The sequence below is a fragment of the Heterodontus francisci genome, chromosome 26, assembly GCF_036365525.1.
Source record: "Heterodontus francisci isolate sHetFra1 chromosome 26, sHetFra1.hap1, whole genome shotgun sequence".
Lineage (NCBI taxonomy): Eukaryota > Metazoa > Chordata > Chondrichthyes > Heterodontiformes > Heterodontidae > Heterodontus > Heterodontus francisci.
In genome coordinates, this window is record NC_090396.1 from 26,941,003 (window position 1) to 26,962,926 (window position 21,924).

The window sequence follows — 21,924 nt, forward strand, 5'->3', positions numbered from 1 at the left end:
TGCCTTCAGAGGCAGTTAGCGCTGGCTGCACACAGAAATCATGATAATAAGCAGACAGCATGAAGGTAGTGTGCTGCCTGCAATACATCGAACGGGCGCAGGGTAATCAAGCATCGCAAACCCTGTGTCTGTTTTCCGGCGGGGGACTATCCAATTTAGCCTCCACAAGTTTATATCAAAATTCAGTTCTTCAAAACTGTTTGATTCAATACCTGATTGAGGTATAAAAAATTATGAGGGGCATTGATAGGATAAATAGGAAGAAACGTTTCCCCTTAGCGGAGGGGTCAATTACCAGGGGGCATAGATTTAAGGTAAGGAGCAGGAGGTTGAGAGGGGATTAGAGGAAAAGAAATTTCACCCAGATGGTGGTTGGAATCTGGAACACACTGCCTGAAGGGGTGGTAGAGGCAGGAACCCTCACAACATTTAAGAAATATTTAGATGAGCACTTGAAATGCCATAGCATACAAGGCTATTGGCCAAGTGCAGAAAAATGGGATTAGCTTGGATGGGTACTTGAGGGTCGGCACAGACACGATGGGCCGAAGGGCCTGTTTCTGTGCTGTATAACCCTATGACTCTAAAACTCTAATTCTGGAAGTTTTGTTTGGGCTGTATTTGGTAACTGGCTATACAGAAACCATGTAATGATTAGTGAATAGGTTATCTGAGCTCAAAAGGAATGGGACAACTAAGGGGCATGAATATAAAATAGAAAAGAAAAGGGTTATGCTAGATGTGAGTGTTTCTTTTCATAGAGAGTGATTGACCTCTGGAACAGATTAATAATGCATATGGTAAGTACAGGTTCACTGGAGCCCTTCAAAAGGGAGCCGGGCAAGTTTCTAAGAGTGGAGGACATCTTGAGTTATAGGCTCATTGGTATGAGTTACTGCAGTCCCCGGGCACTTGCTTGATTGCCTTCAGGGATCAGTGAGGAATTTTACATGGATTTTCCTCAACTACCAACAGTTTTTTTTCTCTTTCTTTACCTTTTCCAGGAGATGAGATGACTGGATGGGTGCGCTGATTGTGCACCAAGGATGTGGCAGGTCTAGACAAATGAGCGTGATGGATTCAATGGGCCTTTTTCTTGAGCTTCTTTTTCATACATCTGCCTCTCTTTGGAAAAGCAGGAATTCTCCTCTCAAAAGCAGCAGTGTGACGGAATGTCTTGCTGATTTTGTGATGCGCTGCCCTACATATGAATTTATTTTAGTGGAGGAAATGATGCAGAGCTTGTTTCTGGCTTCTTTCACCTCAGCCATTTAGTGCCAATGGCTAATGACAGTATCAGCAGTCATGGATTGTTCTTGATATACCCCTTGACCAATTTTCTGGGTGTAAACTGAATGCAAAACACACCAACCTAACTGTGGAATGGCCTACACTCAGTCTGTGTAAACATTGATCGCACTGCTAAATTTATGGGGCTTTTATCCAGACATCCCAGCTGATGCCTGAGGGCCTCTTAAGTATGTAAATTATGGGCCTAACAAATGTTGAAGGGCCTCTTTTTGAAATTTATCAGGGAAGAACAGTGCAGGTTGTTGGGCCTAGCCCACTAAGGATTCTGTAGTGGAAATGTTTTTAATCTTTCTGGAGGAGCAGGAGTACTTCCCCTACTCCATCGGAGTAACGATCATCCAACACCGCCCTGCCAACCTGCGATGTCTGCTCCAACCCCACCCTCCTCCACCCTAGAACTTACCTGATGGCCATTGCCAGCAAGGAAGGAGACTTGACATTGATGTCTTCTCCAGAGCATACTGCCTGTGAAGGTTTGACCAATGCTGGCAGCACCCACTGAGTATGGTGATGAGGCCCAAGGACCGATTTCCATTGATCCTCAGGCCTGTTGGTTGGGATGCTTGCTGGGTGCCTAGTGCCAAGCCTTGGCCTAATAACAGGTGGGCGCTGAACACTGGCACTAAATCTGGGCCAAATAACAGGCCCAGACCAAAATGTACCCCAATTACTGAATGAAGTGGTTAGAAAATACTGCTGCCATACAGAAGAAGAGCCAATCAGATTATTCTCAAGCGGAGCAAATATCTACTGAATGGACTTTCAATTTTATCTTTAAATAAACTAATGTCCTATTATAAACTAATTCAAGTCAATTTAGCTGAGCAGAGATGCTTGACAGTGTTTTGTGCAATATGCATTAACCAGATTCCTTGCCTAGCTTGCGATCATAATCACTGTCTCCCTGGAGAAGTAGGAAGCAATAAAATAAACAAGTATTTACAGGTCTAGGCTGAGGAAAGGCAGTTCTCTTAAAAATCACTGAAGCATATATTGATCAAGACTTGGATTGAAGCTCAGAAGATTTTCCACAGATTACACAATTATGAAATTTATTACATTTGCAATTAAGTACTTAAGGTTGGAAAAAAAATCTATGAAATCGAGTGATGTTCCATTTACAATGTTGGGAATTTATAGTCCTTGTATTTTAAGTGTATATTTATATTACTTTGTAGCCAATGTGCACCCAACAGGGCACTGTCACTTTTGTCTACAGAGCATGATTTGTGGATGGCTTTTGATGTGGTTCGTCAGTCTATTTTTTCAGTCCAGCATTTCTGCTATATATTTGTGGTTTATGCTTGTTAAATCTTGCCTGACAATTTTTATGAATTTACTTTACTGGCAGGGCCTGATTAATGGGTGATCTGTACACTGTGCTTTAACATGTTAGGTTATACTAGTACTGTGGTTCAAGTTCTGAGTGTGCATTCTCCTTTAATTACCTGAATGATATGATATGGTTGAAGAGTGAGCTGATTTAGTTAAAGTGGTGGCTATTTGCATTTACAGATATCGGGGTAGATGTTTGTCTGTACTGCATGGGTATTAAGTGTGGATTCGGCAGTGGGCAGAGACAAGAGTCTGGCAGGGAGAGGCCCATGCTCATAACAACCTGCCTGTAACAGAAGGGAGATTGCGCTGTCAAGGGCTTGCTCACTTTTCCACTCTAACACCCAGGCGGTAAAGATAAAAATCTACCCCAATGTCAGCGTCACCTGAGGGAGAATTGCACTGTCGGAGATGTCATCATTGAGAAGAGAGATTAGACTGAGGCCCTGTCTGCCCTCTCAGATGGATGTAAAAGATTCCAGGGCACTCTTTGAGGAAGAGTAAGGGAGTTCTCCCCCGTGTCCTGGCTAACATTTATCCTTCAACCAGCATCACTAAAACAGACTAACTGCTCATCATCACATTGCTGTGCGCAAATTGACTGTTGCATTTTCTACATTGCAAACTGGACTACAAAAGTTCTTAATTAGTTGTAAAGTACTGAGGTCATGAAAGGCGTTATATATTAATAGACATCTTTCCATTTTTTTAAATTTAGTTTAAAAGTTGGCTTGGGAAAGGGCTTGTTTTCCATTACAAATTAAGCAAAAGAGCCCACCAATGATTTGGTCAGGTGAATTCACTGCCGAGTGTGTCGTAGGTTTATCCGATTACATCAGTTTTTGTGAGTTTTTTACTCTTAATTATCTTTGTTTTTTTTCCCTGGCTGCGCTATCAAATAGGAACGCAGGGTTAGTTTTGCATCTCCACTGAGCATCAGAAATACGCTTCAAACTGATTCTTACCAACCGCATTCAATTCCTATAAGTTAATATCTTCGTAGCTGCTACACTGCAAACAATGATACCAGGACATAGTGATTGTACAATTATACTATTATCTGTTATACATTAAACAGCTATACCATATAAGCCACATAGTTTAGGAAGATCCCAGGTTTGAACCCTGGTCAATGGTGAGTGAGCTGATCTCAACTCAGACAGCAGCAAAAGGCTTTAGGACACATGGACTAGGGAGGGGACAAGTCAGCCAGAATAGTCCTGGTTGCTATTCAGTACTCTTGTGGAAATGTATATACGAGGCAAAGGTAAAATAGGGCACGGCTGTGAGGTTTCCTAAAGATTGCTCAGCCTTCTCACACAGTGCAGGTTCGCCCATGAAGAACAGCAACTTGTATTTATTTAGCACCTTTAATGTATAATATGCACCACATTGCTTTTCAGGAGCCTTATCAGACAGGATTTGACACCAAGCCACGTAAGGAAACATTATTAAGGCTTTAAGGAGCATCTTAAAAGAGGAGAGCGAGCTAGAGAGGTGGACAGGTTTAGGGAGGGAATTCCAGCGTTTGGGGAAATGGTGGGGTGAAGGATATGGAGGAATGCACAAAAGACCAGAATTGAAGGAGTGCAGAGATCTCAGAGGGTTGCAGAGCTGAAAGAGGTTACAGAGGTAGGGAGAGGTGAGGCCATGTAAGACTTTTAAAAGCAAGGCATTGCCAGACTGTGAGCCAGTCAGTGAAGCCATTTGGGTGCGGTACAACCATGGAGCAGCCACCGAAGGAACCTCACTCCAGCACGAGTTATCACCTTTGGAAATGGAGCAGGAGAGTTGCGATGGAGAGAAAAACTGATGGAAAACTGTTTTGATAAAACTTGTGTGAAGTGTTAAACTTCTTTGGAAAATCTGACTGTCTAATGGTTAAATGCATCTAAAACTGCGGTACGTTAAAACTGATTTAGAACAGTGCGCACAAAGATTGTTAAAACAGTTTTTTTCCTCCTCCAGCTTTTTCTCTCGAGAGCACCACCCCTCCCCACCCTCCCTCAAAGGCGGTAACTCAAACTGGGACATCCCAAGTCCCTCGAGGAGATTGGATGGAGGCAATTAGCTGAACACTGTGGTCCGAATGAACTGAACTTTAGCAACAAAAGTTTTTCCATTCCCTGTTGAAAATGTGTTGCAGTTTGCCTGCAACTTTCAAGTTTATTATCTGATCTATAAATGGAAATGGGCAACATCTGGCATAGATGGAGTTTTCAGTTCTAATTGTTTCAATCAAGTAGAAAATTACACAGGAACAGCCTTAGAAGGTGCACGTTCTAGCATGAACAGTACTTTTTACTTGCTCATTTTCTGCTCTCTTCTGAATGGGTTGAGTCTTGCTGGCATTTCTCTGATATCTTGGCCAAAACGCTGTTCTTCAGGTTAGCTGAGCAAGCTGCTCAGCTGTAATAGGCATCACATCAAAACCTGTTCCTCACTTCATCCTGATATTTGCACATATGCACTTTACAGCAGGCGTCACAAAATAGTAATGTTACGACCAGGTGAGAAAGGTGTCTGGGGTCCCTCTCAGTCTTCACGTGGTCTTACCGTAACAAGGTTTTATTTTGAAACACACTGTTTTTAGCTCCCCCTTGGTGAATCTTTGATCACTGCTTTCCAATTTTAAGGCAAAGAAACCAGAACATACAGGCTTTCCTAAGTTTAAAGAATAAAAGTTGAAATTTATTAAACCGAAACACTAATTAGGTTAATGTCTATGCATGCACATGCGATACACATATGCAGATAGAGACAGAAAGAAAACAGAAGAAATAACGTGGAAAAATTTGAGGCAATATCTGAGGAGGTTTTTTTGTGTTACGGGTCTTCGAGCTCACTGTAGTGTCCTTGATTGTAGGTAAATCTTGCTTTTCGTTGGGGGCCAGTATTCTTCTTAAACCTTATTCACTGTAGGAGACTTTTCTCTCTTGGGATTCATGTGTCTTCAGTGGATTTGGAGTTTCATGAGAAAGAGATGGGAGCAGACAGACAGGAGAGGCTGTGGTGAGCCAGCCAGGAGAGATCTTCTTAATCCAGGTGTATTCTGTTTTCTGCCCAAACTGTTTGTACAAATTCAAAAAACTCAGGTTGCCCAGCAGGTTAGACTAGCTAGTTTGACCATGTCTGTTTGTGAATTCAGCCATTTTATCAGTCAACCTAGAATGCGAGCTCCCCTACCTTCAACGTCTGGTGATCAAAAATCCCTTGTGGGTTGAATGTGTCAGGGAATGGCTGCTTTGTCCTTCCAAACACTGCCTGTTAATATGCAAATGAATTTCCAGCCAAGATCTGGCAATTTTTTTTAAAGCAAGTGCTTTCTTCACTTCAGCAACAGTTTGAAATTTAATGTCCATGTGGCGAAATTAATATGCCTCATGCTCGGCAGGTGGGGGCCTGCATGACAAGTAACCAGGAGTGACAACTATGGCTGGTTTCCTCTTTCCTAAATCCACGAGCGCTGAGGCCAGTTATTGCACTGACCTGATTGACATCACCTAACTTAAGACAGACCAAGGTTTTAATCCTGGGAGTTTCCTTGCTTGGCGGAAAAGCCCCTGGGAAGGACAGCATTACCCCTGAAATAATCAAGAGTGCCAAGCCTGCTATACTCTCAGCACTACATGAACTGCTATGCCTGTGCTGGGACGAGGGAGCAGTACCCCAGGACATGCGCGATGCCAATATCATCACCCTCTATAAAAACAAAGGTGACCGCGGTGACTGCAACAACTACCGTGGAATCTCCCTGCTCAGCATAGTGGGGAAAGTCTTTGCTCGAGTCGCTCTGAACAGGCTCCAGAAGCTGGCCAAGCGCGTCTACCCTGAGGCACAATGTGGCTTTCGTGCAGAGAGATCGACCATTGACATGCTGTTCTCCCTTCGTCAGATACAGGAGAAATGCCGTGAACAACAGATGCCCCTCTACATTGCTTTCATTGATCTCACCAAAGCCTTTGACCTCGTCAGCAGACGTGGTTTCTTCAGACTACTAGAAAAGATCGGATGTCCACCAAAGCTACTAAGTATCATCACCTCATTCCATGACAATATGAAAGGCACAATTCAACATGGTGGCTCCTCATCAGAGCCCTTTCCTATCCTGAGTGGTGTGAAACAGGGCTGTGTTCTCGCACCCACACTTTTTGGGATTTTCTTCTCCCTGCTGCTTTCACATGCGTTCAAATCCTCTGAAGAAGGAATTTTCCTCCACACAAGATCAGGGGGCAGGTTGTTCAACCTTGCCCGTCTAAGAGCGAAGTCCAAAGTACGGAAAGTCCTCATCAGAGAACTCCTCTTTGCTGACGATGCTGCTTTAACATTTCACACTGAAGAGTGCCTGCAGAGTCTCATCGACAGGTTTGCGGCTGCCTGCAATGAATTTGGCCTAACCATCAGCCTCAAGAAAACGAACATCATGGGGCAGGACGTCAGAAATGCTCCATCCATCAATATTGGCGACCACGCTCTGGAAGTGGTTCAAGAGTTCACCTACCTAGGCTCAACTATCACCAGTAACCTGTCTCTAGATGCAGAAATCAACAAGCGCATGGGTAAGGCTTCCACTGCTATGTCCAGACTGGCCAAGAGAGTGTGGGAAAATGGCGCACTGACACGGAACACAAAAGTCCGAGTGTATCAGGCCTGTGTCCTCAGTACCTTGCTCTATGGCAGCGAGGCCTGGACAACGTATGCCAGCCAAGAGCGACGTCTCAATTCATTCCATCTTCGCTGCCTTCGGAGAATACTTGGCATCAGGTGGCAGGACTATATCTCCAACACAGAAGTCCTTGAAGCGGCCAACACCCCCAGCTTATACACACTACTGAGTCAGCGGCGCTTGAGATGGCTTGGCCATGTGAGCCGCATGGAAGATGGCAGGATCCTCAAAGACACATTGTACAGCGAGCTCGCCACTGGTATCAGACCCACCGGCCGTCCATGTCTCCGCTATAAAGACGTCTGCAAACGCGACATGAAATCGTGTGACATTGATCACAAGTCGTGGGAGTCAGTTGCCAGCATTCGCCAGAGCTGGCGGGCAGCCATAAAGACAGGGCTAAATTGTGGCGAGTCGAAGAGACTTAGTAGTTGGCAGGAAAAAAGACAGAGGCGCAAGGGGAGAGCCAACTGTGCAACAGCCCCGACAAACAAATTTCTCTGCAGCACCTGTGGAAGAGCCTGTCACTCCAGAATTGGCCTTTATAGCCACTCCAGGCGCTGCTTCACAAACCACTGACCACCTCCAGGCGCGTATCCATTGTCTCTCGAGATAAGGAGGCCCAAAAGAAGAAGAACAGCCCAAAATGGGTACTGGTGTTTCCCAGTGAGTTATTGGAGGTGATGCAGAGATTATATCTAAACATGCCCTATAGACCTATAACATGCCCCTGTAAACCTCTTAAGGAAGGTTACAGCCAGTCGGAAGTTGCTGTTGATAGAAAAATAGAAAATGCTGGAAATACTCAGCAGGTCAGGAAGTATCTATGGAGAGAAGCAGAGTTAATGTTTCAGGTCTGTGACCTGTTGTTGCTGTTGCATGGCTGTGGTGTTTTGAAGAGAAAGTTTGTAATGCAATCAATGTAATACCTTCTGCTGAACAAATTATGTTTTAAAAAAAAAATCATTTATAGCAGCAGACTTGATGTGGTGTGATGAGGTGGCTCCATTGTACAGTTCTCTTATCTCTTCTTTAGCTCCCTCCTCTAATTGTCAATTACTTGGTCCCTTCTTACATTTCTTTCTTCTGGAAGTTATTGCTGTCTTTGGTTGGGCTGCTATCGAAAGAGTAGAATAGTCCTAGGCCCATGCTAACACACCCTGTAGACACCTATCCGAAGGTGCTAAGGAGTGCACGGTTGTAATTCTCCTCCTCTAACTCTCTCTTCTCCTTGCAATTAAGGTGCTTAGCTGAACTCAGACTGCAAACTGATCAAAGTGGGAACTGGAACTACATTTAATTCTTGCGTTGTGACTCTGAGCATTAGTGCTGTCATGCTCAATGCTAGCATAGTATCCCAACACAGCCAAGAGACTGGTGGATGATAGAGACCCAATTGTCTGCAATGGTGTTGCCTTGATGATATAGATGCAGACCTGTATGATACGCAATTGTGCAGCACCTCAGTAGATCAAGGAACTGCATCACTAAGACCTATTGTCTTGAAAACTTTAATTGTAAAATGATCTTATGTTTGTAAAGCAGAAGAAAGAAGACTTGTATTTCTATATTAAAATGTTTAATGTGTAATTTAGCACCTAAATGTGTCTGTGCAAATCTGTAGCTGAACCTTTTGAAAAAAATGAATCCTTCTGAAATGAGGATCCCAATAATTCAGTGGGTCAATGCATTACCTAGTGTGATACTGAAACGGGAAGGTGCCTTGTTTGATCCTTGATCTGTGCTGAACTAGATAAAAAAGATGAAGAAATAAAGAAAGGAGGACTTACATTCATGTCGCGCCTTTCACAGCCTCAGGATGTCTCAAAACACATCACAGCCAATGAAGTACTTGTTTAAATTTAGTCTCCGTTGTCATTTAGGAAACATGGCAGCCAATTTGCACACAGCAAGCCCCCACAAACAGCAATGATAAATGATAATGGCCCGATTTTTATTCCCTTGGGAGCGGTCTAGGAGTTGGGGGGTAGGGGGCGTAAAATCTGGTGAGATGGTGGAGGCATCTGGCCTGTCACCTACCTGCTCCCACGGCTATTTCACCAGTGGTGGATGTGGTGGCAGGCAGCTTGCCCACACTTAGGCCAATTGATGCCTTTAAGTGGCTAATTAACGGTGACTTAAGGGCCTCTTCCCGCCGCCACTGATATCTTACCAGCAGCAGATGGGCACCTTGGCACATGAGGAGGCCACCTAGTGGCCTCCTTGCGGGCGGGGGGTAGGGGGGGGAGGGTGGCCCTCCTGATTGGGCACCCTGTGCCCCACGGAGGGCACCCCCAGCAGCACAAACTGCCTCCACTGAAACAACCACCCCCCCATCCCTTCTCTGGGGCCTAGCCAAGCGGCCCCAGTGAGGCCCGACCCCACTTACCTTTTCAGAGGCTAACGTCCATGTTCCTTTTCTGGCCGGGTGCAGTCCCAGCCGTGGCCACCTGATTGGCCAGCAGCTCTTGGAGGTGGCACTTCCCGCTTCAGAGGGCAGAAGCCCCGACTGAAGCCAATTAAGGGCGGAAGCCATGTTAAAAAGCAGCGTGGCTTGCAGGCCGGTGGAGGCGGGCTCCCTCCCAGCTTTCCAGCTGGTGGGGGGGGGGGGGGTGGGGGCACTGCCTCATCGTTAAATTCCAGCCAATCTGTTTTAGGTGTTGGTTTAGGGATAAATATTGGCCAAGTTGCTGAGAAGCACTCTATTTGAATAGCCCCGTGTAATCTTTTACATTCACCTGAGAGGGCAGGCTTGGCCTCAGTTTAACATCTCATTCATAAGACAGCACCTCCAACAGGGTAGCTCTCCCTTAGTATGGGAATGGTGGCAATGGGGTGGGAGATTGGGGAGTGTGGTAGTGATTGGTTCCTTTAATGTGGAGTTGGTAGGAAGACTCCCTGAGTACAAACCAATCTTGGAGAGGGCCTAATGCTTGATTTTGGCATGGGTAAAGGACACATATCTTTTGTCCTTAATATGGCAAGCACTGCACTTCTAGCCAGAAATGTGGGCAATGCTTCCTGCCCGCCATATTGGGGCCTTAGTAAAACAGGCACTGTTTGGGCCAATTTCTAGGTCATCATGTTTCAAATACTCATTTACTGTATCCTAAACTATCAGTTGGAAGAACCAGATTTTCTTCTTTCACTTTTTCTCATTTTTCCCCTCCCCTCCTGAATGTGCTAAGCCGTCCAGCGCCTCACCCAAATGTTGGTTCTCTGTGTGTGAACCTCATCAAGTTAAAGTCATAGAATCATACAGCACAGAAGGAGGCCATTTGGCCCATCTTGCCTGTATCAACTCTGTCCAATTATTCCCTCTCTTCTTCTCTTTCCCCATAGCCCTGAAATTTTCTCTGCTAGTTGCAGACTGTGGGAAAGTCATAATCAAGCCTATTCTCATCAAATGTACCTCAGGGCAATGGGTCACTGGATGGCAATCAGGAGCAGATTTCTTTTCCCTTCCCCGGGACGGAGGGGGTTAACATCAGTTCTAACACCTCAACTGTGACTAGTCATGGGGCTGGATTTTACCATAGGCGGACAGGACTTCGCCACCAACATAAAAGTCAGTGGCGAACCCACTTCCGCCTAGCGTGGGTTTTCTCCGGGTGCTCCGGTTTCCTCCCACAAGCCAAAAGACTTGCAGGTTGATAGGTAAATTGGCCATTATAAATTGTCACTAGTGTAGGTAGGTGGTAGGGAAATATAGGGACAGGTGGGGATGTTTGGTAGCAATATGGGATTAGTGTAGGATTAGTATAAATGGGTGGTTGATGTTCGGCACAGACTCGGTGGGCCGAAGGGCCTGTTTCAGTGCTGTATCTCTAATCTAAAAATCTAATCTAGCCCGGGGATCCGACCCGCATTTTATGGGTCCCCGGGCTTTAATTGTCCCGAGGCAGGAATTCCATCCGCTTGAGGGAGGAGGTCCCGCCTCAGTGAGCTGCTGGCCAAACAGCAGGCTGGCAGCTCTTAGTCCCACCAGCGCCACCGGGAGTGGTGGCCACTGCTGGGACTGCAGCCCAGCCGAAGCCATGGAGCCAGGACCTCAGATAAGTTGGGCTTGCCTTGCCGGAGGGGGAGGTGGGGGGTGGTCGGGTCGTGGTGGCGAGGCAAGGGTAGTCGTTTGGGGGCGGGGGGGTGTCTTGGGTCCTGGGGTAGGCTCGGAGGCGGGGGTGGCCCTCAATTGGGCACCCTGTGCCCAACTACCATGGCAGCACTTGCCCCCCCCCCCCCCCCACCCGGTGTGTGGAAAGGCCGGCAGCTATCACTGGGCAGCCTTTCATGTCCCCAATGGAGGCAGGCAAATGCCATTAAGTGGCCACTTAAGGGCCTCGATTGGCCTGGGGCAGGTGGGCTGTTCCCCACCACCACCCCGCACCAACCGCCCTAAAGTTGGCTGGGGGCGGGAGCGGGGTGGGAAGGCCTCCCGGAGCCTCCCGCTTAATTTTACACTGCCCTATCTGCCCCCATGCCACCATCCAACCCGCTGTTGCGTTGTAAAATTCAGCCCACGGTCTTGAGGTTAACCCTGAATAACTAACCTTTCAATTTCCCAGAGTTTATCTAACTTGCATTCATGGAAGCATGAAAAATTTACAGCACAGAAGGTGACCATTCAGCCCATCATGCCTGTGCCAACTGAAGAGAGTTTTCCAGCCTAATCCCATTTTACAGCTCTGGGTCCATAGTCTTATAGGTTACAGCACTGGAGGTTGACATTCCTTGATGTCTTCCTGCTGTTTACAGCTTTCTTCCCCTTTATCAACCACATGGCTAATTTTTGTATCATCTGTTATCATGGCCCCTACATTTAAGTCTAAATCATTGACATAAAGTCTGAAAAGCAAGACACCTAGTACTGAGCCCTGTGGAACCCCACTGGAAACAGCCCACTAGTCACAAAAACACCTGTCAACCATTGCCCTTCACTTTGTTAGTGACCTATTCACTATCACAAAGTACAGTTTCATGGACCAAAATTAATACGCATAAAACCAAGGTACAAGGACGTTTGAATGCTGATCTCTACTCTACGCTGTTCTGAAACACATGGAAATATAGTTTTTAAAAAATGTAGTAGGCTGTTGAAAGAATAAAGCAGCTTCATATGTTGTCAGGTATTTGCTTCCAGGAAATAATGTATGTGGAATATTGGTTGCTTTCCTGCTAAAATATAAATCCTGCTTTTTGGGAGAAAAATCTATACATAGAAACACGTCAGGAATTTACTGGAAGAGTTGGAGTAGGCAGGGGATATTCTGCTCTCTAGTTACCAATGAAGTTCACAGTTAAGTTGCCACCTATTGATTCATTAGGCCTCTAAACAGCCAGTTATTCTATTCTTTATAGCATAGCCTAAAGGGATCTGGGGTGGGAAACATGGTGTATGAATAGAGCACCTGCACCAAACTGAAGGTTGATAGAATGCAACAATAAAAGGAAACTATGTAGAGTATGGGGTCTGTAGGGACTCTGGAGCTTAAACTGATAATTACTTTCCTGGCGGTCAGTCTCATTTAGTCAGGTGCTGAGTCAGCTTGCTGTGCCTCACTGTCTGTGGCAAATGAAAGTGTCAAATAGCAGAGTGGTTGTTAGAATCTGATGGCACTTGTTCAAGGCAGCGAGCAGAGGGAGAGGGAGCAAAGGTATCTGCAGAAAAAAGATCAACAAAGAGAAAAAAAGCTGAAGGTCAAGCTGTAAGGTGTAGCTGCAGGGGGAAGCTGGCCACCTTTCTAACCCAGGAGGCTTCCGACTCGGAGCTCCACTCTCAGTAAATCAAGCTGAGCCTTGCCCTGCTGTTTCAACTCTCGTCAGCCAGACAGGCAGGTGTGAACTTTGAAGTGGGGGGCTCACAGCTAGGCAGTCGAGAAATGTCAAGAATTCTGAGCTTGCGGAGATCACGGTCTCTATCCGATGAGTCAGAAGCAGCCGACGGAGTGGAGCTGGAGCCCGAACCAGAAGATCTAGACTGGGATAACTACAGCGTGACCCTGGAGGAGAGGATAGCTGCTGTATGTATTCCCTTTCACTTGTGAATTCCCCCTTTGCAACATCTTGCTTTCTTTCATCCCTTTCACCTAGCTTGCGTGTAAGAATAAGCGCACTGTTCAAACCCACTGTAATGCTGCCCAATGAAAAAGGCTTGGAAGGAAAAGAAAACTTGAAGCAGATTGCACTAAGCTTGCTAGTAAGGTACACTGTAATTGAACACAGTTGGCTTGTTAATTGTTCTATAGGTATAAGTTCAGCCTCCCCTGAGCACTCAGAACTTAACTCTTCGGGGTTTTGCCTGGCAAAATAGTTTCTTCGGAACTCTTAATCTCATATGTTTAAATGGAGGTCATTAAAAGTTGCAATTATTTTAATTTGTGATTAAAAACTGAACATTACAACCTGCTTTTGGCAGGGAGAAGTTGGGGGTATTAAGTCAGGGCTAAAGCATATTTTCTGACTTTAGGGCAAGGCTGATTCCGACGCTCCTTTCTGAGAGTTGGTGTAGCAGGTCAAAGTTGTTAATACTGATGGGGTTCGTCTGAAATTGTGATGAGGCGCCATTTAACCCTTTAGTTGCCCTGTGAAGTATTGACGATGCTGTTCAAAAAAGACGAAGGCAGGAAGCTGTAAAGGTTTGTCTCAATGAATGAAAAATCTGGTGTGCACTGTGCTGTGAATGTTGCTGAGTGGGTGTTTGAGATGTTTCCAGAATGCAGCGCACAAAGCAGAGTATAAAGTCATAGTTTAAATGTGTGGTCTTAATGTTTGGTTTCCCTGAATCTGTTTGTCTATGCTCCCCGGCTATGTGTGTAAGCTGGCTTCCCAGTGGTCTACATTTGCTTGATATTTCATTCCCTTGTTGATCTCATGCATCAAGTTTCTATGGATGCTAAGTTTCCTGATTCTAGTGCATCTCTGAGACTTAATAACTAGTTCCCCGTTGGTCTGTCTGTTCAGGGTGTCTAATTTCTACGATTTTATGCATTTAAGCACCAATGATTTCCAGGCTTCCCACAGCCCAGTGCATCTCAATGTCTGGTTTCCCTGACAGTCAGATGTATTTAAACGTGCATGGTGTTTGAGTTTCCCAGGCAATTCTTATGTCTCTATTTTCCCTGGACTTGTAGGCATATTGCTGTTAATCTTTTGTGTAACCTGTATAGGCAATTATCTTTTACTGGACATTAAATTTGATATTCAAAATTGTGAAATGCTTTTAATTTTTATCTATCTGGACATATTGAAACACAAGTAAAACATTTAAAAAAAAATATCTAGAGAATAAAATTATGTCGTGATTTTGAACTTGATTTGATTCTTTATTTCGAAGGAAGCTATTCTTTATTTATTGTACAATATGCTTCTTTAGTTTGGTCAAGTTGAAGATGGAGAAATTATTTTGTGTAACAAGTTATGATGATCTGGAATACACTGCCTGAAAGTGTGATGGAAGCACATTCAATTGAAACTTCAAAAGGGGATTGGAAAGATAATTGAAAAGGAAAAGTGTACACGGGGAATGGAACTAATTGGATAGCCCTTTCAAAGAGTCAGCACTGGCACAATGGGACGAAAGGCCTCCTACTGTGCTGTCAGATTCAATGAAAAGTTGCTTGCTTTAAGAGTTTTGCCATCACCACCTTTTAGTTTTACTCTTTTGAGTTGTATTAATGGCCTAAGCCATACAGACCACGACGTCCTAAGTTTAATTCTCTGGCTGCATTCTCAGCTAGGGCAAAAGTTGGAGCTAGGGGAGGCTAGTAAATCAGAGTTCCTGGTCCTGATCACCATCTAGTGACCCCTTTACAAGAAAGCACATATGAGAATAGGATCAAGCTTAGCTATGATGCTCTCTATGGTGGAATATCCTGGCACTCACTGTCTTGGCTCACATGCCAAGAATGGGCACCCTTATCAGACACTGGAGGACCTAAGGTACCTGTGGAAATTTTCCCAGCACCTTCAGAAGAGGGAAGGGTGAAAAAAAATTTATGTCAGGAATTATCAATGTAAGCAATATTCTGATTCTTTCCAACTTTCTGATGTTGCTTAAAATCAAGTGCTTGACGGCATCAGGACCAGAATCTAAGAAAAACAACAGAGCCTGAAAGTGTAAAGAAGCTAAATTATCAGTAGCAGTACAAGCCATTATTTATGAACCCACTATCTATCAGTTTGAGTTACAAATGTTCATTTAGCTCCCTCGCACTGCTGCTTAGTAAGTTGCATACATCAATGACCTTATCAGAATATTAATTTTTTTTAAGCATTCAAAAATCATAAGCAAGGTTAAAGTTGAATGCCAGTTGCTCATAACTTCAGAAGAGGCCCTGTTGGCAGAAGTAGCATTTCAGAAGCTCAACTGTCATTTAGTTTTGGTATGCCTGTGCCCCCTGACATTATTAAAATATTTGGGTTTTGAAATGGTTAGAGAAATCAAAAGTGTTTCCATTTATCTCCTAGGCTATACCTGCTAGGGTAGAGAGGCAACATTCTGCATGGGCAGAGCTCCTTTTGTTTGGCCGTTTGCCAACTTTAGAGAGCCAGAAAGAGAAGGCCAATGGTACATAACCATTATTTGCAGCACGGGCACATTGATAAAAAGCTGTGCACTTGGATTTCATTGTATAGCATCGAACGCCTTTATTTTGAACGGTTGTCTCTATGAAGACAAAATGAAGTAGCTCCTTGCAGAGTGGATACTATCTTCTGCTGCCCTATTAAGCTAGGTTGGAGAGGCAGATACAAGATGAGAGCTTTCATTTTCCTTCGGAGTAGAGCTATTTCGTGTGTTGATGTTGTAACTGGATCTGTCGGTGCAGAATAGAGGCTCCGCAGTCTAGTTTTCTTCGCACAGTCAACTCTCCTGTTCTGAATTGGAACCTGGTCTTCATTTAGTGAGGAATGCTGACAGTGCGCGCTCTCTCTCTCTCCCCCCCCCACACACACAGCCCCCAATTCTATGCACACAGAGACAATGCAGACTGTAAATCATCGGAGTCCTGCCCTGAACAGCTGCCAATCATCTTCACAGGAGCAGGAGAGCCTCTCTGACATTGAGCAGCGTTGCACGCAGCTGCTGAAGGTGAAACTGGAGCTGGAGTGGCAGGTCGCAGAGCTGAACGAGCGGCTGCTGGAGGAGGAGGAGATCTGCACCAATGAACTGAACACCCAGAAATGTAAGCTGAAGTCTGAGTGCGGCAACCTCAAGACAGACGTTGAAGAATTGGAGTCCACGCTCATCAAAGTGGAGACGGAGAAGCAGGTGGGTGGTGTTCAGTTGAAACCTGATAAATGCATAACTAATTGGCCAAGGAAATGCCGTGCTTGGATTCGAACCTCTGTAATACTAAAGCAAAATGCAGCCAAATCGATAGCACAGCCCCCATTAATCATTTAATCAGCAGCCCCATTGTAAGCAAAAGCGGAACAAGCCCAGTGCAGTGATGACCCTTCTAAAATGTGATGTATCCCGGGCTGGGACGTGACAGCGCATTCCTGTACATGAAAGTAATTATTTAGGGCAGGCAAAGCCGGAGCAAGGGCTTGCTTAGAATTGAATCAGGGAATTCTGTGCAATCGGAGTTAGTAGGAAATTTTTAATAGATCAGAGGGTGTGATTAGCTTAGGGAATGCCTGAACAGGTAAGCACTTATCTGCAGTCAGGCTGCATTCTTGTACAGTTGAGAAGGGAGGGGGGGGGAGAAATTTAATAAACCTCCGGATTAATTCAGAAATGCAAACTCGATAAATCTTCTTTGAATAACTGTTTAAGAATTAGATTTGCACCTTGTTCGCAAAGCGATTTGTTTGAATTGATGCTTCATTCTTTAATAAGATCACTGCTCAATTGTCATCTATGCAGAAAGAACACTGTTTCAGTAACTAGTCCAAAAATCATTAACCCTTTAGGTCATGAAAAGGGCACTGTTTCCTTTCAAAACAACAAAAAACAAGTTTGGCCAGTACTTTAAAAAAAAACAGAGGTAGAACAGCTGGGCATGGTGTTCATTGTGAGGAGGTCTTATGCAAGTGCATCGGTGATGGAGATAGGCCTGCAGAAAAGGAAATGTTCACTGTTTTAGAAGCAGTGCTTCTGTAATTTCCTTTTCAGTTTCCAGCCTGCTTTTCTTTTGTTTCCAGTTCTTTTTATTGTTTTTTCCCCTCCTGTTTCTCTCAGTCTCCCAATACTTTTCCCCATATTTGCCCACATCACCCATATCTCAAGTGAAAACAAATCTTCTATCAGTGCTGGTCTATTAGGAGGTACACAACAGTTCAGCTGGTCCTTAGATTTTTCCTCCCTACCTCTCTCTGGGGTGTGCACTCCACTTGGCATCTGCCTAAGACAATAGTTGAGATACAGGAGCTCACTGCAGAGGAATCACAGACCTATGACATCATACAACTTGCATTTCTCCACATCCAGCGTGGCCATTCCTGTTGCATAAGCAGGCTCTTGAACCACAGGCAGCACCATGTCCTTCCGTATTGTGTTTCCAGGAGGGAAATCTGGATGGTCAGAAGCAGGAACCCTGCCTTGGTTTATTTCCCTTGGGGATAGGTGCTGGGGATAGGTGCAGCACCCCTACAGTCACTGCAACTTACCTTAGTTCACTCAGCACAGTGAAAGGCTAAAGCGCTAAAGGGTTGCAGGGCTCAGTATTATAATCCACATCCTGCAGCCCTCGGAGGAATTGAAATGGCAATATTCAGGAGAACGGGAAGGTAGAACATGGCTGAGATATTCTGCTTGGCTGTATTGCTGAGTTTGCAAAGTGCTAGTTTTATGTCTGTACAAAGATGGCAGAAGCACCATCAGCACCAGGACTGCTGTACTTCGAAGAGAAGACCCACCTCAGGGCAACTAGGGATGGGAAGAAATGTGACCTTGGCAATGTCATCTGGAAATGTCACTTTGCATTTGAACAATTCATTCTGTTTTATATAACTTCATAGCAGTAGAGCTGAAAGCCTGTGCACTCCCATGTTTTGTTTGTGATGCATGGTTACAGGATATATTTTTCTGTCATACCACCTACCCTCACACATGCCAGCGAAAGATATTAGCAAAAGAAAAACTGAGCAGCAGCTTCAAAAGAGCCAGTAGCTCGAAAGCAGCTCTGAATATAGGCTTCACAGTAAGTGATAAGGCCGAGGCAGTGTCATTGAAACAAAACCTCAGAGCCAAGATCCGATGAAGGGATCCCACCCAAAACATTCCCCTACCTTGACTATTTTAAGATGTTGATCAACCTGCTGTACATTGCAAATACGTTCTGTTTTTAAAACCTAAGAACATATGAGGGTACTAATTGCAGATGGCAACAATTAGGGATGAACAATTAGTGGTTTAATGTGACATTCCTCGTATTTTAAGAGGTGTTATCAAAGGTCATACACACTCAGCAACAACTGCAACTTATGTTTTTATAGCATATTGAATGTAGGAAATGTGCCAATGTGCTTGACAGTCTGCCTGCTGTCCTTGTCAACAGTAATTTTGAGCCTGTGTTTCTGTTTTGACTCTCTTGTACTGGAAATAAAAATCATTACCCACTGCAGTCAGTCGGGAAAAAGTGACTGCTTTCAGGATTTGCGTGACTGACTGGTACGTTACCACGCTGGTGGGTGTCACATTCAAGCACAGTGCCACCCTAATTCAACATCGGCATGTCTGCTCTTCCAGTAGGTCACAAGATTGTGACTGAAAGCAGCCTGATTTCCCCCTCCCTAATCCATGGGAGTGAGGTTGATTGCACCATTCCTATTGCCATCCGAGCTCATGTCTGCATTGAACCTGGGACTGTCCTGATTTCTATGGCTCAGCCATTCATCATTATATGAGTTGTCTATTGCCTTTTTAAGTGAGGCAGTCTGTTGAGTAAAACAGTTAATTCCGAAGTATGGTTAAAGCACCCAAACTCATTTCATTAGGACCCTAAGAGCCAGTAGAGAGAAGAGACTCACCGCCCCACGTCAGTGCAATAACCCACTGTCACAAGACAGTGTGATAACCCACTGCCCCAACTAGTGTCACAAAGTTTTATTTTTTATCTAATTTAAAGGAACAATGTCAGCTTCTGCTGGTTGAAACCGAATCTACATATTATCAATGCTTCCCATTTCAATTTTCCTTTTGCACCAGTGTAAGACGTGCTCCATCCCCACTTGACCTCTGATGAATTCAGTTGTTTTCCAGGTTCTGCTCATGTAAATATCTACGGCCAGCACTGAGCTGGACTACTGTCTGGGAGTCAACCAGTGATCAATCACAGGAGGGGCTAAGAAATTGTGTGCTGTGGGATAGATACCTCAGCAACAGAAAGTGAGTGACTGCAGCTCTGGTGGATGCACTGTCCATCGATTTCCTCCCCACACCCACCGCCCCTCCAACCTCCCTGAGACTTGGTAACTGCCTGTGAAGATGCTCCAGTCTCAACAGTGCCCGCCAGGGCCTAACACCCAGTTAATTGCCATTGGTAATGTAGAAACCAGGCAAACAGCATTGACCCAGAATATGTTTTTTTTATTCTTTCATGGACAGTGGGCATCCCTGGCAAGACCAGCATTTGTTTCCCATCCCTAATTGCCCCTGACAATTGATTGGCTTGCTAGGCCATTTCAGAGGGCAGTGAAGAGTCAATCACATAGCTGTGTGGCTGGATTCACATGGAGGCCAGACCAGGTAAGGACGGCAGATTTCCTTCCCTAAAGGACATTAGTGAGCCAAATGGGTTTCTATGGTAATTGATGATAGTTTCATGGCATCATTGCTAAGACTAGCTTTCAATTCCAGATTTTTTAAATTAGTTAATTGCATTTAAATTCCACCAGCTGCCATTGTGGGATTTGAACCCCTATCCCCAGGGCATTAGCCTGGGCCTCTGGATTACTAGTCCATAAAGGCCCAGTTGGGAAAAAGAACCCAACCGAACCACAGCGGATCCGGCCCGAGTCCCTCCGATTTTACCCCGAGCCCGACCCGACCCGACCCAAGCCCGACCCAACTCGACCCGGCCATCCCTTTTCTTATCTTCTTGACACTGAACCTGCAGCGCATGCGTGATGACGTCATAGTGACGTCACTCGCTCACTCCGCAGACTCAGTTTCGTCCTGGACTCCCAGCTCAAGTAAGTTTTTTAATTTCAATACTTAACAGCAGAGCACTTACCGTGTGTGTCCGACCCGGACTCGGCCCAAGCCCGAAAGCTGGACCCGGAAGAGTGGTCCCACCCGACCCGAACCCGTCACATGTCGTCGGGTCCCGTCGGGTTCAGGTCGGGTAGCAGGCCTTTACTAGTCCAGTGACATTACCACTACGCCACCATCTCCCCTTAATATGATCCAAGAGGTGCTATTATGTCACGTGCACATTGTGTTTATGGGATTTCGATGCACTTGCTGGTTTGGATGGGAGCTTGTTGCCCCTGTCTGTTCAGCCTCAAGAAATGTGTGCCACATGCAAAGAGGTGGAGAGCTGGCAATATCCCTCGTGTTCTAGAATCTGGCACACATGGGGCACTTAGGGCAGGACTGATTCCATTCTTATCTATATATTCGTATCCAGAGTATCCCTTGCAAAGACTCTCTCCCTGCTCCTGCACTGTTACCTCTGGTGTCCCCAAAGATCTATCCTTGGCCCACTCCTATTCCTCATCTACATGCTGCCCCTCAGTGACATGATCTGAAAGTATAGCAATAGCTTTCACATTGATGACATTCAACCCTACCTCACCACCACCTCTCTCAACTCCTGCACTGTTGCTAAATTATCAGACCGCTTATCCAACATCTAGTACTGGATGAGCAGAAATTTCCTCCAATTAAATATTGGAAGACTGAACCCATCATTTTCGGTTCCTGCTCCAAACTCTGTTCCTTAGCTACTGACTTCGTTCTTCTCCCTGGCAACAGACTGAGACTAAGCCAGTCTGTTCGCAACCTCGGTGTCATTGTTGAACTTGAGATGAGCTTCCGACCACATCTTTGCAACATTACTAAGACTGCCTATGTCCACCTCTGTAACATCATCTGACTTAACCCATGTCTTAGCTCACTTGCTATTTGAAATCCTCATTCATGCCTTTGCTACCTCTAGACTTGACCATTGCAATATGTTAACATATTGTTTGCCTTTGCTCCGTGACCTTTTGGTCAGCTATGTGGCCTGGTCCAATCTGCACCTTCTCCTTTGTTATCTCTTGCCCCACCCCCACCTCACTTGCTTATAATCTGTGACTTTTCTAATATTTGTCAATTCCGAAGAAGGGTCACTGACCCGAAACGTTAACTCTGCTTCTCTTTCCACAGATGCTGCCAGACCTGCTGAGTGATTCCAGCGTTTCTTGACCTTGATTTTAATATTCTCATCCTTGTTTTCAAATCCTTCCTTGGCCTCGCTCTTCCCTATCTCTGTAATCTCCTGCAGCCCCACAACTCAGCAAGATATCTGCACTCCTCTAATTCTGGCCTCTTGAGCATCCCCAATTTTAATCGCTCTACCATTGGTGGCTGTGCCTCAGTTGCCTAGGACCCAAGCTCTGGAATACCCTCCCTACACCTCTCCACCTGTCTACCTTGCTTTCCTCCTTTAAGACACTCCTTAAAA

The 21,924-nt window shown here is 45.2% G+C and overlaps 1 protein-coding gene across 4 annotated transcripts in view; it reads left to right on the forward strand.

The window, feature by feature from the left end:
- The first annotated feature begins 12,770 nt into the window (after nucleotides 1-12,770).
- Nucleotides 12,771-21,924, forward strand: part of LOC137384237 (myosin-16) — a 246,035-nt gene continuing 236,881 nt past the window's right edge. For 2 of the 4 annotated variants that reach the window (XM_068057952.1, XM_068057953.1), the window contains exons 1-2: nucleotides 12,771-13,329; nucleotides 16,347-16,577. In XM_068057952.1, coding sequence (XP_067914053.1) covers nucleotides 13,189-13,329; nucleotides 16,347-16,577 — 372 coding nt within the window. In that variant the 5' untranslated portion in view covers nucleotides 12,771-13,188. The remainder of the gene's footprint in view (nucleotides 13,330-16,346; nucleotides 16,578-21,924) is intronic. The other 2 variants (XM_068057955.1, XM_068057956.1) reach the window with 1 other exon arrangement.